Source organism: Telmatherina bonti, assembly GCF_933228915.1.
Source record: "Telmatherina bonti genome assembly, chromosome: 4".
Taxonomy (NCBI): domain Eukaryota; kingdom Metazoa; phylum Chordata; class Actinopteri; order Atheriniformes; family Telmatherinidae; genus Telmatherina; species Telmatherina bonti.
In genome coordinates this window covers 31212702-31228592 of record NC_136622.1, presented here as the reverse complement: position 1 = coordinate 31228592, position 15891 = coordinate 31212702, and the positions used below count along the sequence as shown (strand labels likewise).

General features: G+C 40.0%; 1 protein-coding gene across 1 annotated transcript in view; it reads left to right on the top strand.

Moving 5' to 3' along the window:
- LOC306754777 (rap1 GTPase-activating protein 1-like) overlaps window positions 1-15687 on the top strand; it is a 47773-nt gene extending 32086 nt beyond the window's left edge. The window contains exons 5-25 of the mRNA XM_079238858.1: window positions 563-610; window positions 973-1011; window positions 1117-1308; window positions 3550-3653; window positions 4099-4177; window positions 4276-4329; window positions 4900-4983; window positions 5957-6057; window positions 6228-6357; window positions 7266-7421; window positions 7513-7584; window positions 7681-7767; window positions 7881-8021; window positions 9192-9323; window positions 13053-13162; window positions 13265-13384; window positions 13567-13702; window positions 13825-13936; window positions 15280-15359; window positions 15438-15486; window positions 15597-15687. Coding sequence (XP_079094984.1) covers window positions 563-610; window positions 973-1011; window positions 1117-1308; window positions 3550-3653; window positions 4099-4177; window positions 4276-4329; window positions 4900-4983; window positions 5957-6057; window positions 6228-6357; window positions 7266-7421; window positions 7513-7584; window positions 7681-7767; window positions 7881-8021; window positions 9192-9323; window positions 13053-13162; window positions 13265-13384; window positions 13567-13702; window positions 13825-13936; window positions 15280-15359; window positions 15438-15446 — 1986 coding nt within the window. The 3' untranslated portion in view covers window positions 15447-15486; window positions 15597-15687. The remainder of the gene's footprint in view (window positions 1-562; window positions 611-972; window positions 1012-1116; window positions 1309-3549; window positions 3654-4098; window positions 4178-4275; window positions 4330-4899; window positions 4984-5956; window positions 6058-6227; window positions 6358-7265; window positions 7422-7512; window positions 7585-7680; window positions 7768-7880; window positions 8022-9191; window positions 9324-13052; window positions 13163-13264; window positions 13385-13566; window positions 13703-13824; window positions 13937-15279; window positions 15360-15437; window positions 15487-15596) is intronic.
- Window positions 15688-15891: the final 204 nt, after the last annotated feature.

Sequence of the window (15891 nt, the reverse complement as noted above, 5' to 3'; positions counted from 1 at the left end):
GTGATGCAGGACTGTGTCTTTTCCAGTCAGACTTTGCATTGATGAGATGTATCATTTTTCTTGAAGCTAGGCGCCATCACCCAGCCCAGCCTTAGTATCACTGTTCCTCTTCCTCCACATCGATCCTCTGCACTTCCTTTCACGCATACATACACCCCTCAGGTGCTTTGGCTGTGAAGGAGTTCCACTCAACTTTGCATCTTTTTATCTCCAGGGTTTCATCCCCACACTTCTGCAGTGTGTTTAATACACTGTTTTCCTGTCACTACCTGCTCTTCACTGTCTTTCGGTATTCCTGCTCCATGTATGAAGCACATCTTGATGTTTTTCTGTGTGTCCCTCTTTGACTTTGCCTTGTTCCGTACTGCATATCTCCTGGGAAAACTGTGTTGTTATATAATAAATTAGATTTGTTTTTTTCTGTAAGGTTGCCTTTGCTTTTAGATCATGACTTTTGCAGTACGCTGCTCTGTGAAGATTTGCCATTTGTGTGGAGGTTTTTTGTTAGTGACCCCTCTTTTCTCTGTCTCTGGATTTCTTATCAAACCGGCTCCTCTGATAGGGCAGCAGGATGGATGAGCAGAGATGCACCTTTCCTCCACCTCTCAAGGTAGGACTTTTCACACAGAGATACAGAGTCAATCACACAAAGGGATCAATATCCACCACTGCTCCACCGTATCTGAAGTAATCTGAAGAATGACCTCAGCATGCAGTAACGTGACCTCTTAGATGTCTACAGACTGAAATGCTTATGTATGTATTTAACTAGATATGATGCTCTATTCTAGATGATTATTGTGGCGGAAAATAAAAATGACCAAACATGCATTGATAATTGATTCCTCTGCGGCTGCTAAACAGATTGTCATTGCATAACAATTATGCAAGTGGTCTGAAATAAAGTCCTGTGGGATCTCAGGTTTGTTCTTTCATGAAGCAAACACATTTTATGCATTTCATTTGTTTCAGACTGAGGAAGACTACATTCCGTACCCCAGCGTCCATGAGGTGGGAAGACATGTTGGAGCAACATTTTTCATATGAGAAGGTTGCACATCTAATCATTTTCAGATTGATGCAATCCTGTCCGCTGTTGCTGTTTGAATTTAATAGGTACTGGGGAGGAAAAGCCCCTTTCCCCTCATCTTGCTGCCACAGTTTGGCGGTTACTGGATTGAGGGGACCAACCATGAGCTGAGTGAAACAGGGGATTCAGAGCAGCTCCGGCCTCCATCCCCAAACACTCGAACCAAGCTGGAGTGCAACACAACAGCTACAATCTTCCGGAAACAGTTCCTGGGAAAGGTTAGCTGCAGTTTCATAACATAATACTGTCAAACACATTTCTCTCTGTCATTGTCCTACAAAAAGGAGAGAAGTGGAAGGAGAAGATTTGTGATCATGTAAGCAAGCTTAAGGATTTCATGACAGGACAAGTAAAGCAGATTAAAGCAAAAAGAGAAAAATTAAGAGAAGTATTAATAAGTAGAAGTTACGGTAAAATGTGTTCATATTTTAGACACTTAATATTTCAAAACAAAGGAATGTTTTATATAATTTTTTTCAACCACTCTCTTTAATGTGCTCTAAAATGATTATACAGTTAACAAAAGAATCTCATATTTGGTTTTTTTTCTGTTCTCTCTTGTTTAAGCCAATCAGATCAATGACCAAGACTGACAGTGCCTTGAAAACATTTCTCATTGCAGAAAATACAAGTTTTTTATTTTTAAAAAAAATAGCAAAAACCCTGTTAAAGAAGAGTTCATTTTAGTCTGATTGCTCTTCTGTCTTTGTTGAGCCATGATCATACTTCTCATTTTTTCAGCATTTTCTTTAACATTGAGCTATAGTAAAACTGGCATGTCTTCTCTAGTGCTTGATTTTCTTGACACCCAGCGTTACCACCACTACGTAGGGCTAAATCAATAGCCAGCCTGTGATGTTCTATGGGGGTGGAACGACCTGCCAAACTCTGTCAGATCTGCAGAGTCCTTGTCTACTTTTTTTCTTTCTTTATTTCTTTTGTCTAGTCCAGCATTTAAGCAAACAGAATGATTATCTGGATGCTGTGTTCTGTTGGGAAAATTTACTTTGCCAAGGGGAGCATTATAGATGTAATAAATCCGGCCTCATACTCCTTTTACACAAGCACACCTCATCATACACACATATCACATCGTGCCCCCCCCACCCGCCCACCCAACATACCCTTTCCCATACTCCAGCTATCCTCATCCGCCCCCATGTTGCATTTCAACACAGGGAACGTTGTGTGGAATGGGAAACACCTGTGTCCAACTGGACTTGCAGCAGTCCAGTTAGACCCTACCTATGATGTCCTTTACTGATTTTGTGCTTGTGTTGTTCTCACTCTCATATGTAAATCGCTTTGGATAAAAGCATTCACTAAATGACTTTAGAATAAAATCTTAATTTATTTGTTAAGTCATATTGAAAAAGTGCAATGAAACGGTGCATCTGCACTTGTCATGCCATTTTCTGTTCGACCCTTTGCTTATTACCGCAGTATATATTTTGCATTTTGCTTTTAATCTGCAATGTGTGTAGTTTATTTTATTATTAGAATTAATCTTAGTATTTAGTGGATGGCTTATATGATATAATACACAAGCTACAACACAATGCAGACTACACAATTAGTACGATTTCTGTGTATTTAGTATTTGTGTGGCTTTGGAAGCAGAGGTTGATGTGTTCTGTCCTATCTCTCACTGACCTGGTCCATCTGCCGAAGGAGAAAAGTAAGCTGGGTGCTCTGGTTCTGTCCTGTCTTTGCCATAAAGTCTAGTGTTGCCTGACAGAGTCCAGCAGAGAAAGGCAGGAAACACTACAAACTGGAGGAAACTATTGTAATAGGTTTTTCTGTTGACAGGGACAGATGCAGTTTTATAGTCCTTTGTTTTGCTGTGGCCCTGGTTATTTTCCCTGCAACAGTATATCAGTGGCATTATTGTAGTGTTTACTTATAGAAATCTTTGCATACCTACTTCTGCATCTTACCCTTGCTTTTTGCCTGATTTTTGTAACATGCATTACATAGTTTGTCCTCACTGAAAGATTTTTTGTTGAACATGCATTTATCTAATGACTGTGACATTAAATAGTCATGTTTACCGCCTGGTAAAATTAGGCCTGCAAATGTTCTTTTTGAAAGTTTCCTGCCTTTCAGAGAGATTTTACTCAAGTCATATTCATGAATTATCTCATTAAAACAGCCTCAAACCCCCAGTTACACTCCCGCAGGCGGACATTTGACACTCGATCACTTATTCTTCATATTCATTATGATTTGAACTGGGGTGGGGGGGTGGGGGGGGGTCTCTGCAGTCTGAATCAACAGCAAACAGTTTGGCATCACATATGCTGTTGCTAATGAAGATATGTTTCTTTGCCGCCTGTTCTTGCCTAGCAAATTTGATCTGCATGTGAAAAGCAGCAGAAAATGGACTCAGCGTGGTGGGAGGTTGAGGGTCTCTGCTTATAACTGATATAAATGCGTTTCTGCTTACACTCTGCCCTCAGGAGCACTTTAATTACTATTCAGTGGACAGTGCCCTTGGACATCTGGTGTTCTCCCTAAAATATGATGTGATTGGTGACCAGGAACATCTCCGCTTAATGCTCAGGTAACTCTCATTATGCATAAATGCTTCAATATAATGTTGCAGTCTGTGTATTAAACATAGACTTGATTTGAAGTAATAAAGGTTATGCAAGATTAAGGAAAGATTCACATACAATAAAGCAAATCCAGTATAATCAATTTATTTTTCTTTACATTTCTAGAGTTGACTGGATGTTCACATCCTATTGGGTGTTATTGTAAAAGTCATAAAGCTAAAGAGAGTGTCAACAGAGCTGTCACTTTCACAGCAGAGTAACAGATGGACTATTTAGGCCAGTGAGTGGGTGGTCATAAAGCTGGGAGGGAGGGGACAGAAGGCAAAGAGAAGCGAGGGTGGAGAAGTTTGATTATGACCCATACCGGCTCATCTCTTTCTCATCTAAAGGGAATATTACATTGTGTTATATGGCTTTATCACCACACTTATTGTTTTATGACTTAACCAGGACCAAGCTGAAAACCTACCATGATGTGATCCCCATCTCCTGTCTGACAGAGTTTCCCAATGTGGTCCAAATGGCCAAGGTGAGAAATTATGCTTCTGTTTGCACAGGAGCTGATCATCTATGGGCGAATCAAAACACATTCTGACATATTTTCCTGCATTTTCTTTTCTATCCAAGCTTGTCTGTGAAGAAGTGAATGTGGACCGCTTTTTCCCCGTCCTTTATCCAAAAGTAAGTTCTTATTTAAGAAGCTACAGCTTCTGTGTCCTAGTCAGTCATTTCCCCAAATACGGAAATGAAATGTTTTGCCATGACGTTCTTATTTCCATGCATCTCCAGAGATTTCTGCAATATCAACTTAGTTTCGAGTGGCTTGCAGGAGGTGCAGGCCATAATGTCTCTATATGCAGTTGGATAAACCTGTAACCAATCAGATCAATGAACAATGCAGCGCAACATAACATCAGTATAAATGATTAACACATGTGTGATTAGTCTCAGTCTTCATGCAAGAGCTTGACTTTTTTTTTCATCTAATATTTTACATTTACCAGAACTATAGCGTATTGTGTTAAATGTCCTGCACTAGGCCAGAAGACAGAAAATGTGTCATGAGTCCAAGTGAAGCTCAAACAGGAACAGAGGAGAGAGTGATAGATACGAGAGACAATGAGGCTCAATGAGCTGGAATCTAAAACAGATGTTGTTGTTTCCAGTCGGTCAACACACACATGCAGGAGAAGGTCTTAAACAGTTCTGACACCATGTCATGTTTTTGTTTCACATCTTACATTTTTACAGGCTTCAAGACTTATCGTCACCTTTGATGAACATGTGATAAGCAACAATTTCAAGTTTGGGGTCATCTATCAAAAGTTTGGACAGGTGAGCCAGGAAAACTGGTTGTAAACTGGATTTATAGGCGGCGCTGCAGAGGCGCGTGCATCCTCCTATATTTCACCCTCTGAGAACAATGAGCATGCATTGTAATTTGTGATTTCCTCAAGGAAGCTGATTATATTCAGCCCTTCTTTTCTTAATTATGGCTTACGCTGAAGCCCAGTGTTTGTGGCTGTCTTCAGCTCACCCTCTCATTTTCTGAGGCAATCAGGTCTTTTGTGTACTCTTAAAGGGGGAGCTGGGGGCGAGGAGCAATTGAGTTTTTTTTTTGCCATGGGCACATCCGCTTTTAGAAAGAGTAGAGATGTGCACTGTTAATCTCTTAAAATCAATGCAGTCTTGAAAACATTATTATATACACAGTAACTGACCTAAGGGGCCATCTCCCAGACAGAGAAAATACCCTCTGCTCATTTTCTATTCTGCACTGGTGCCAGGATGGTAAAACAGGCCTACTGCATTAGGGAAAGAAATTATAAATAATGAGCAATGGCAGCTTCCCTGCATGCATTGTTTCCATTTGTCTGTTTTACAACAGTCTTTTGTGTTCATATCACCTCTCCACTTGCAGACAATAGATAATCAGTTGTACAACACACATCATGATAATCATAAGCTTTGCAATTTCTAAAGGTCCTGTCGTATCTGTAATTGATTGAAGCCATCTTTGTCATCCTGGATGCAAATCCAGGGCACTGAAGCATGATCACCAAACACTCCTGGTTGCACACTCATTTTTTTCCACTTCTAATCTTAAAATAACACACACACACACACCTTGCATACTTGTGACTTTGCTGCCATTCTTCTGTGAAAGGTTGATCTATTTTATTTTGTTTTTTTTTTCAATGAAATATTGTCTAACAAGATATTATTCAGCTGGACAGTAAACATCCAAATCATTCTGAGCAATTTAATCTTGTAAGTGCTCATGCTTTGATTTTTTTTTTTTTTTCAGACGTCAGAGGAAGAGCTGTTTGGCAACAGCAAAGAGAGTCCTGCTTTTGTAGAATTCCTGGAGTTTCTGGGAGAGAAAATTGAACTCCACAACTTTAAAGGGTAAAGATCTCATAACTGTTTCAAACATGGAAAAATGTACCACTCCATAAATTTAGAAATTGCAACGCAAACTGAAAGTTACATGGTATCAAGCGTGCTCTAGGAATGACAGTCTTGCTTGAGCAGTGATGGTAGAATATCCTGTTAGACATGGTTGTGTATGCTCGCAGTTTCCGCGGAGGGTTAGATGTGACTCATGGGCAGACTGGCACAGAATCCGTCTACTGCAACTACCGCAACAAAGAGGTCATGTTCCATGTGTCCACGAAGCTGCCCTACACAGAGGGGGACACCCAGCAGGTAATTTAATACAAAACCAGACTAACACACCTCTGATAATTCACAGCCAACAGTCAGACAAGTTCCCTCTGGGTATCATATTATCACACAACGCATGTACATTTCTGTTGTCCCAAACGGGGAGGAAAAAGCAGCAGATAATTAACTAGTTGAAGCCTGTGGCTCAGGATCTGTCCTTGTGCACAGAAGTCCTACATGGCTTTTACAGCTAGGTCCTTCTCCTGTTCTTTCCATTTATTTACACAAACACTGATAAGTGCAAGTTCACACACCATTTGCTACTATGATTTGCACAGACACACTGTATTCGCTCAGTAGAGTGTTATATATTATAAATGGGATACTTTGACCTGGCATCGTTTGTTTTGGTTGATAACAAACAATAAGGATACAGCACCCCCTAGTGGTAATTAACAAATGTACATGCAATGAGAAAGAGGAATGATGCATAAAGTCTTATTTGTATTTCTTTATTTGTTTGTTTATTTTTTTTAGTATTTATTAGTATTTAACATGTATGGTTTATTTTTTCTGCATTCAGTATGATTGAAAATTAATGCTAAAACATTATAATTTTCATTAAAAATATAATTATACCTATATACATTGACACTTATTGCTTGTGATTGATTCATTGTCTTTGGCTTAATTAATACATTTTAATTCATGTGAGGTGAGGTTTTTTTGGATTGAAACATAATTCTTGTAATTAATGTAAGTAATTTTCTGCTAAAATCAGCAGATAGCTTGATAGGATTAGAAATTTGATCAAATACATACATACATACATAGGCTACTTGTCATCATTCTTCTTTGATTTGGGGATTATTCTCATATATGCAGAACATTTTACATGATTTAGCCCAGAAATCTAATTATTGACCTGTCATGGGGCTGGTGTGTTGCAGCTGCAGAGAAAAAGGCACATAGGGAATGATATTGTGGCCATTCTATTCCAAGAAGAAAATACTCCGTTTGTACCGGACATGATTGCATCAAACTTTCTTCATGCCTACATTGTGGTCCAAGTAGTCAACCCCTGCTCTAGCAATGTTCTCTACAAGGTAACATAATTCTTCATCTTTTCATTGTTTTCTGCAGAATTTCTGTTGTTTCCTGTGCAGATAGTCGTGCACATATAATCTTACTCCCTAGGTGTCAGTGACAGCAAGGGATGATGTTCCTTTCTTCGGTCCTGCCCTCCCAAATCCTGCTGTCTTTACAAAGGTAAGAACCTTTCTACGCCTTCAGAATCCTCATGCCGTATTCCCCTTATCTTTCATCATCCACCTGGATCCGTTGTTTCTGCGTCTCTTTTTCTAGGGCCCTGAATTCCATGAATTCCTTTTTACAAAGCTAATCAATGCAGAGTATGCTTGCTACAAAGCTGAAAAATTTGCCAAATTGGAGGTAAGTTGCAGAACATCATTTAAAACATTCCTGCAACTTTGCATGTTTGGCCAAAGTGATAAAAAACTGTTGAAAAAATAATTTACATTGTGTTGTTTGTGTGTGTGTTAAAGGAACGTACCAGATCGGCTTTGCTAGAGACCCTTTATGAGGAGCTCTATGTGAACAGCCAGGCCATAATGGGTGTTGGTGGAGAGGAAGACAAACTGGAAAATGGAAGTGCAGGAGGAGGGGGTTTCTTTGAGTCCTTTAAGGTAACTGGAGACTCATGTTCAGAGGCTGGCGGCATCGACCCGGACTTCCTGGAACTTTCTGAAAGAAAAAGCCGTGAGAAGTCAAGTTCTGCTTGAAAGTTTATGCAATTTTCAATTCACGTTGCGTTTTGCTTCGTATAGACTGGACAACAGGGGAAAAGGCAAACCTGACTCTGACTGAGACAGTTTCTTCAGAAAATACTCCCTATAGAAGCACTCATTTGTGCCCTTTATATTGTATTGATTTGCAGCATTTGGAGGCGCCACTGGATTTTGTTTCTTTCAGACAGCCCCTTGTTTCCAGTCTCCGCCAAGCTAAGGCAACATGCTGCTGGCTCTAATTTTGCAGCAGACAGATTTGAAAGTGATATTGATTTTCTTATCCAACTCTCCGCAAAAAATTAAGATTGACTGCAAGCGAATTTCCAAAAATGACAAATTATTCATACTGTTACCTTTAAACGGTTATAAGATTGTGAGGATGAGTGTGATAAACCGGAAACAGTGCAGAAGCAACATCAACTAATGCTGTTTTATATTGGCTGTCAGATGTTTCTTTTGACTTCTCTCTGGCAGTGTTTCAGGATTGTTCTTGCTTGGGCTGTAAGAGCTTTATCCTTCAGCGTGTATTAAACCTGAATGAGAGAAGCTCTGCTGCTTTTCCTCCTCATGCATCGTAGATGTGGCATGATGCTGCGCTCTCTGCATGCTGCTGTGCCAGTGCTCACATTTCTCTATGATTTTGTTATCTCTATTTCTTAGTGTCAGAGGGAAAGGATGGATTTCTCTCCCCATCACATCCTTCTGCTTCTCTACTTTGTGACACACAAAAAGGTGCACTGGGATTTAAGCCTGGCTTTGTTTAAATTGAGTGTGGTTTGACACATGTGCAAGCCACTTGGCCCATCTACTTCCTCTCTCGTCTCTTCCCACCTACCTAAACATAATGACTCATCTAAACCCCCCCCAGGCATTGAAGCTAAACAGCGTCTCTGTGGCTTCCTTTTCTGTGAGGATTAGCATCAGACCAGCGCTCTCTGCCTGTAGTGGTCAGCGTTAAGGGACAGCCCCGAGGCTCCTCTCAGCCTGCAATGCTGCACAGCGATACGGCGAGGTCACAAGAGTCAGCGCCATCTGAATGTATCTCCTCCTCCTCATCTCTTTTTGTAGCGGGTGATCCGCAGTAGGAGCCACTCTATGGATGCCATGGGGCTAAGTTTCAAGAGGCCGTACACATTCTCCACTAGCCTGAGCAACACCTTTAACCACAGCCCCGCAGAGAGCCCTAAATTCCCAGGGATTGTAAGTACAGTCCCGCTCCTCCTGGTCTTAAGTAAGGCGAGCTTCTGCCTCCCTCAGCGGCTCTAATAGCGTTAACCCCCTCTTCCTCACTTTGCCTGCTGCACTAACTTCTCACAGAGATGTGCCACACTCGCAGCCAAGGGGAGCAATTAGTGCAGGCTTGGGTGTTGAGCCTGACACGCTGAAAACGGCGGATTTTTAAACTGTCTGCAAGATCGATTAAGTGCATACTGGAAATGAAGGCGGTGTTCCTGGAATTAAGCTTCTTTATTTTTAAACTTCTCTTCAGATCATTTAAATCCTAATGCATCTGTACTGTTCATACATTCTGAGTGCTGAGTTTGTTCGGTGTGTGTTTATGTGCATGTCAGATAAAGCATGCAGAGTTTGATTGATGATCACATGAATTTTGAATTTGTTTTTTTTAATTTTTTTATTTTTTATATTTATAAAATTATGCATGAAGTCCACTATAACACATGTAAATCTAAAATCTAATGAAAATTAAACCTAAACTCCTAAACTGCAGGTAGGTCTTAATTCAACATTAGCTTTGAACATGTGTCCTCTGCTATACTGTATGGAGATATGGTGTATTATGGGAGATTGCAGGAATTTGCACTTTATATTTATTTTCTGCGAGAGGTAAATAAAAAGACAAAAAGTCAAAATTGAACATTTTTAACAATGGTAAACATGTTAAAAATGTTTAACATGGTAAAACTATTTTCTTTCCTTTTTTTTTAATAATAATGCACATTATTACTGAGTAAAAACTGCGACACTGCCTTGTCCTGACACTTAATGCATATCTGGCTATGTAGGACTGTGCACTAGTTTATGTTGCAAAGTAGGAATTCTTTTAGCAGTATAAGTTAAACTTTATTTTCCATTTAAGAAAATGCAAAATTACCCTCGAGAAGTCAAAATGTGAATCAAGTTAATACTTGGTGTGACAAATTCCTCTGACTGCACTTGTTTTTGAAGGAACTCTGCAGGTAGGTTTTGTCCAGCATCTTAGATGTAGACTGACTCTTCCATCTCTTCTGATCAGAGCTCAGTGGGGGTCATGTCATGACTTTTAGGACTCCTGCTATTTATTAACCATACAATCAAAGTATGATTGAGATTGTTTCACTGCTGCAGAATAAATTTAGGGCCAATCAGATGTCTCCCTATTTGGTGTTGCATGATGGATACGTTTTTGCTGATATTTCTCCGTGTGGTGGAAACAGTGAATCTTAACCAAATCCACCTCCATAAGCAGAAATGCTACCCCAAACTTCCAAGGAACCCCTACCATGCTTCATTGTTGCCTGCAGACACTCATCACAGCACCACTCTCCACCCCTTCAGCACACAAACTACCCCAAATATTTATTTTGGTTTATCAATCCAGAGCAGGTACTGTCATTTTTCTGCACAGTTAAGTCTTGTTTCCATGTCAGAGGTATCAGTTTCTGGCCACAGTTTTTCCATAAAGGCCGCTTCTGACCAGACTTCTCTGGAGAATATGTGAGTTCATCCAAGTCACAGGATTCTGTCAGCTCAGAGGCACGACTGTGCATCTTCTGGTTTTAAAGGGAAACCAGCACGTTTCTTTGTCTCAACACTGCATCTCCATCCCGGATGTTGCATTTTTTTGCAACTTTTTAAAAAAAAAAAAGTTTAAACAGCACATCTTCTCCCCACAGTCTCCTCTGAAATCTCTGCCTCACTGTTTATGTCTGTGTTTATGACTGTTTCTGCTTACATGTGAAAATGAGCATCATTAACACCTGTTTGGCGTAACTGGTGAATCCTAAAAAAAAAACTCCATGCAAGTGTGTCCAGAAGAAGTGATGCAGGTGCAAAGGCAAAGTATGGTCACACCAAATATTTGGATTTAGCTTCTGCTAGTTCACATTGAGGGGCTGCATGGTGGTGTCGTGGTTAGTACTGTGGTGTCTCAGCAAGAAGGTTGCTGGTTGGAACTCAGCTCTGGGAGGATGTTTAAACCTCTCTGTGTGGAGTTTGCATGTGTATGAGTGGGTTGTCTCAGGTGCTCTGGCTTCCTCCCACCACCCAAAGGCATGCATGTTCAGTTGCGCTTTGGTTTCTGTAAATGGTCTCTAAGAGTCAGTGTGAACGCTTGTTTGTGTCTCTGTGATGGACAGGCGACCTGTTCAGGATGTACCAGCCTCTTTCCCAGGGATTGCTGGGATAAACTCTAGCTTCTGTGACCCTGAATTGGACTTAGCAGTTAACAAAATGTTCACACTGCTTTTTGAAAGCATTCTTACTTTGCAACATGTTTCCACACCAGCCTAAACTTTTACCCAATACTGTATGTCCTCCTCTGTTTAACTCTTCTTCATCCTCTCCCTCACAGGCATATGACTTACATGACTGGTTCATCACTTCTCTCTCCCATTCAGCTGCCTGTGTTGCACCCATGGAGCCAACCAGTCTTCATTTGTATTCTCCACTTAACCTGCTTTGTATTTTGTTTGACTTACATGACTTATGCATGTATAGTCTCATATATATTTGTAAAAATATCATGTTTTCTTTCTCTCCCCTCTCTCTTATCATCCATCGTTTCCACTCTTTCTATCTCCCTGTTTCTTATTCTGTCTGTATCTCTCCATTTGTCTCTGTCCCTCTCTCTTTTCTGCTTTCTCTCTTCCTGTCTGGCTCAGTCATTGCTTGTCCCAGGCAAAAGTCCCAGTAAATATGGACGCCGAGGCAGTGCCATAGGGATAGGAACAGTAGAAGAGGTTCATGTCTTATTCTAACTACCCTCCAACTTCTTGCTTTCCCTTTTTTTTTGCTTTGTGTTTGTCTGCATGGCTCCACTGCATCATGACCTAACAAGGTTTATCTGTAAACATCAGTGCATATTATATGTGTACACTACAGGCAGGATTTATCTTATTACACTTTGTGATGAACATAAATATTCTTTATATTTCCAAGTGAATTAGTTACTTTAGTGAGTCCAAACTGTTGAATTTGACACAGATTTCTAGTTAGAAACCTTTTAGCATGTCTTATAAAAGAAACGTCTAAATTTGAGTTGCAACACTTGATTCCCTTCAAGCTAATGCTGCGGGCTCTTTTCTATTTTTAATGTTTTTTTCTGCTTTATCGCAGTTAATGTTAACTTTTTGTTGTCTTTCATTACAACTGTGCTTTAATTCTACTATGCCCGATTCTCTGTTTGTTTGGAAAAACTGAATATTCATGAGTTAATAACTCAGTCTCAGGGAAATTATAAAAAGAAAATCATCCTCCTGCTCTTTGAAGCCACATTAAATCAAAGGCTTTTTCAAGTTCTTAATTTGAGAGCTTTAAAGGGAGATTGAATGAACAAAGCAGTTGCTGAGAAAGCATATTTAGTGGCAGGCTGTGCAGCCTTTAAACCCAGCTTTCATCTCCCGCTTCACTGTTCTCTGCTGTCACCGGTGCTTGTCATTAACCTTCTAAAGGCATATTTTAGATTTTTCCTCTCATAAAAGTAACAAAAAGAAGGGAACAGAATTACACATCAGGCTGGAAATTTGGGACGACATGTTTTTGAGAGGCATTTTTCCAGAGAATTCAATAAGTTAAATTGTGGGTCAAAGTAGTCTTTGACTGCTCCAGTGATTAATTAATAATCAGACTGATGAGCTCTTGAGATGACCTGATTTAACTCGAAAGATATTTGGACTCTGGCTCTGATTGCTTTTCCACTTTCCCTGGCAGTCTTTGATAATCCCGGGAAAAAGCCCCACCAGGAAAAAGTCTGGTCCCTTCAGCTCCAGGCGGAGCAGTGCCATCGGTATTGAAAACATTCAAGAAGTCCAGGAGAAGAGGTAAAAGGAGACTCCTGCGTGCACTTAAACTCTAATTTTCATAGATCTATAAATAATAACTTAAATCAGTAGGCCTTTTGTTGCTTTATATGATTCCTGCAGCAGCAGAGAAACATCTCCAAACACTCAGAAGACTCCTGACAGTGGCCATGCTTCTCAGGACCCCAGATCTGACAACTCAGATCAGAGCTCTCCAGAGGTACTCACAACTACAAAGAACAGGTGTGTATGATTGATAGCTTACCACCATATCACATAGATATTTATCATAGGATTTGACACATCGTCCTCCGTCTTATGTAAGAGCTGATTTAATCGTCCCCTTCAGCAGTGAGGTGTATCTTTGTGTCCTGTAAGATAAAAATTGATTTGGCTGTGCTGGAGCGTGGTAACCCAGGGTGTAGCTCTTATCTTAGTGGCAGAACCCCATCCATTCCAGAGGGTCACGACCTCTCCCGATCGTCCTCAAACGCCAGCAGCTTTGCCAGTGTGGTAGAAGAGAACGAGACAGAGGCAGCAGAGGACTATGACACTGGCATGGTGAGTGGAAATCAGCATTTGTGGACTAAATGTTATGACAAAGGAAGGCAGGTGTGTTCAAGCTGTCAGATACCTGCATGTGTCATGTGCATGACTCCCCGTGCCTCCTCTACACTCCCCAGGAGAGCCTGTCTTCAGCAGGGACACCTCACAAGCGAGACTCCCTCACCTACAGCACTTGGCTTGATGACAGCATCAGCTGCACTAGTACCAACAGCCGTGGCAGCTCCCCGGGTGAGAGCAGTGGACAAACCAGACAAAAATATTACAAATCTAAACCACACAAAACATCATAGTTAATGTATCTCTCGAGGTGAATAAAAGATAATTCCATCTTATACAGTTGTGTTCATATTTATTCATACCCTTTCATTAAAGAAGGAAAAAAGCAGCTGCATGTAAAATAAGCTGAAATTGACTAAAGTAATAATAAATGAAACTTTTATGAAAATCATGACATTATTTTCTAATTCTGGTTCAATAGAAATATTTTTTAAAAAAAGCAAACAAATAAGATAATTTATTACATATTACATCACTCATAAACTAATATTTTGTTGAACAATCCTTTAATGTTTCTGCTCCAGTCAGGTGTTTTCTGTTCTTCTCAGTCATACTTCTGCACCTGTTGACAGGTATTTTGTCCCACTATTCAACAGAAAAGTGCTCTAATTTGTCCAGGACCATTTCTTTGTTTTTTTCTTTTTTCAACTCGATTACATGAAAAAACAGTGTCTTATATTACTAAATTATATTTTTGCAAATCTTTAGTTATTGTTCCTTTTTTTAAGTCTCCAGTTATTTGTGTGACTGTTGTAAATTCAGCCTTTTCTTTTATGAAAGGGGATGAATACATATGAGCACAATTGTAAGTAGCTAGTTTCAATGCTGTGTTTACTTTTCTGATCATGAAAAAAATGACAGAAAACACAGGAATATTATATTCTGTTGGCTACTTAGAAAAACTCATGTCACTCTCAGCTCCGGCGAAAGCCAATCAGCAGTGAGCTGAGAGTTTGATGTGGAATAAACAAAGTGAACAGTGCAGTGACAGATATTTTGTCTGTGAAATACAAAAACAGCATCATATTTTAGTGGTATCTCTGTTGTTTTGCCACAGTGACAAAAAACCTGCACAGATTTTAGATTAATCATCGTAATGAGGAAGTGAGCTGGCTTCAGCGCAAACAAATAACCTCAACAAATTTCCTTGAAACTGCTGCAGTAATGCCGTGCAAGGAAAATAGTGGATTTCATTTACTTTTGGTGGATCAAAATTTTTTTTGAGGAGGAAATATGATGCTAATATTGCAGATGGTAAAAGATTACTTGAGTTGACATGATGTGACTTTTCATTAAGTGCTTTAGCGAGTTCTCATACCACCGTATTAAGTGGTTCTGTTTGCAAAGTGATGGAGTGAAACTAGCAAATGAGAATATTTTGCAACCACATTTCTTTCTTTTTGTCTTTTAATAAACCCAAACAGCTTCTATCCTTATATATCTTTGGATAAAATGAACTGCTTTCTGAGACAAGCTTTAGTGAACATGTGCCTGATTAAACACTTGTCCTTCAGGGTCTGGAAAACCTGATCGAGGAAAATCAACTGACGTCCGTATCAAACTGGAACGATCACATGACCATCAGTCCTCATCAGTGAGTCAACTTAATCCTCCTTTTTTATCTTTGAATGCACAGTATATTTTAGTTTAAACATTTTTCCCATCTCTGCAGAACTGCTAGCTCCATCCAAGTGGTTTTTATCCTGGATGTCCATCCTCAGGTTAGACTTTACTTTTTATGCACTCACGGTCACATGGGCAGGAAATATTGGACACATATTTACCATTCATGTGTTTGAGTTTTAACCAGACAAATTTCTTATTCCCAAAGTAATCCCATAAGTCACACTCCTGGGAGATGAGAAACTTGCAGGTGCTTGCCATGACTGGTCATGAGAAGGAAGATGAAGATGAGAAAGCAGAGAAACAGTAGAAGAAGAAGCCTGGCCAGTCGCCTGCTCAGGGAGGCCGGGAACCTGGAAGACACTAGACTGGGTGAAGCACAAAGAGGGGCCAGCTTTTGCACAACTTTGTTTCCTTCCATACTTTTCTTTACCTTTGCCTACATCTGTTGCCTCGCTGACTGTTTTTCTACCTGAACTTTTTTTCTAAATTGCACATTTGAT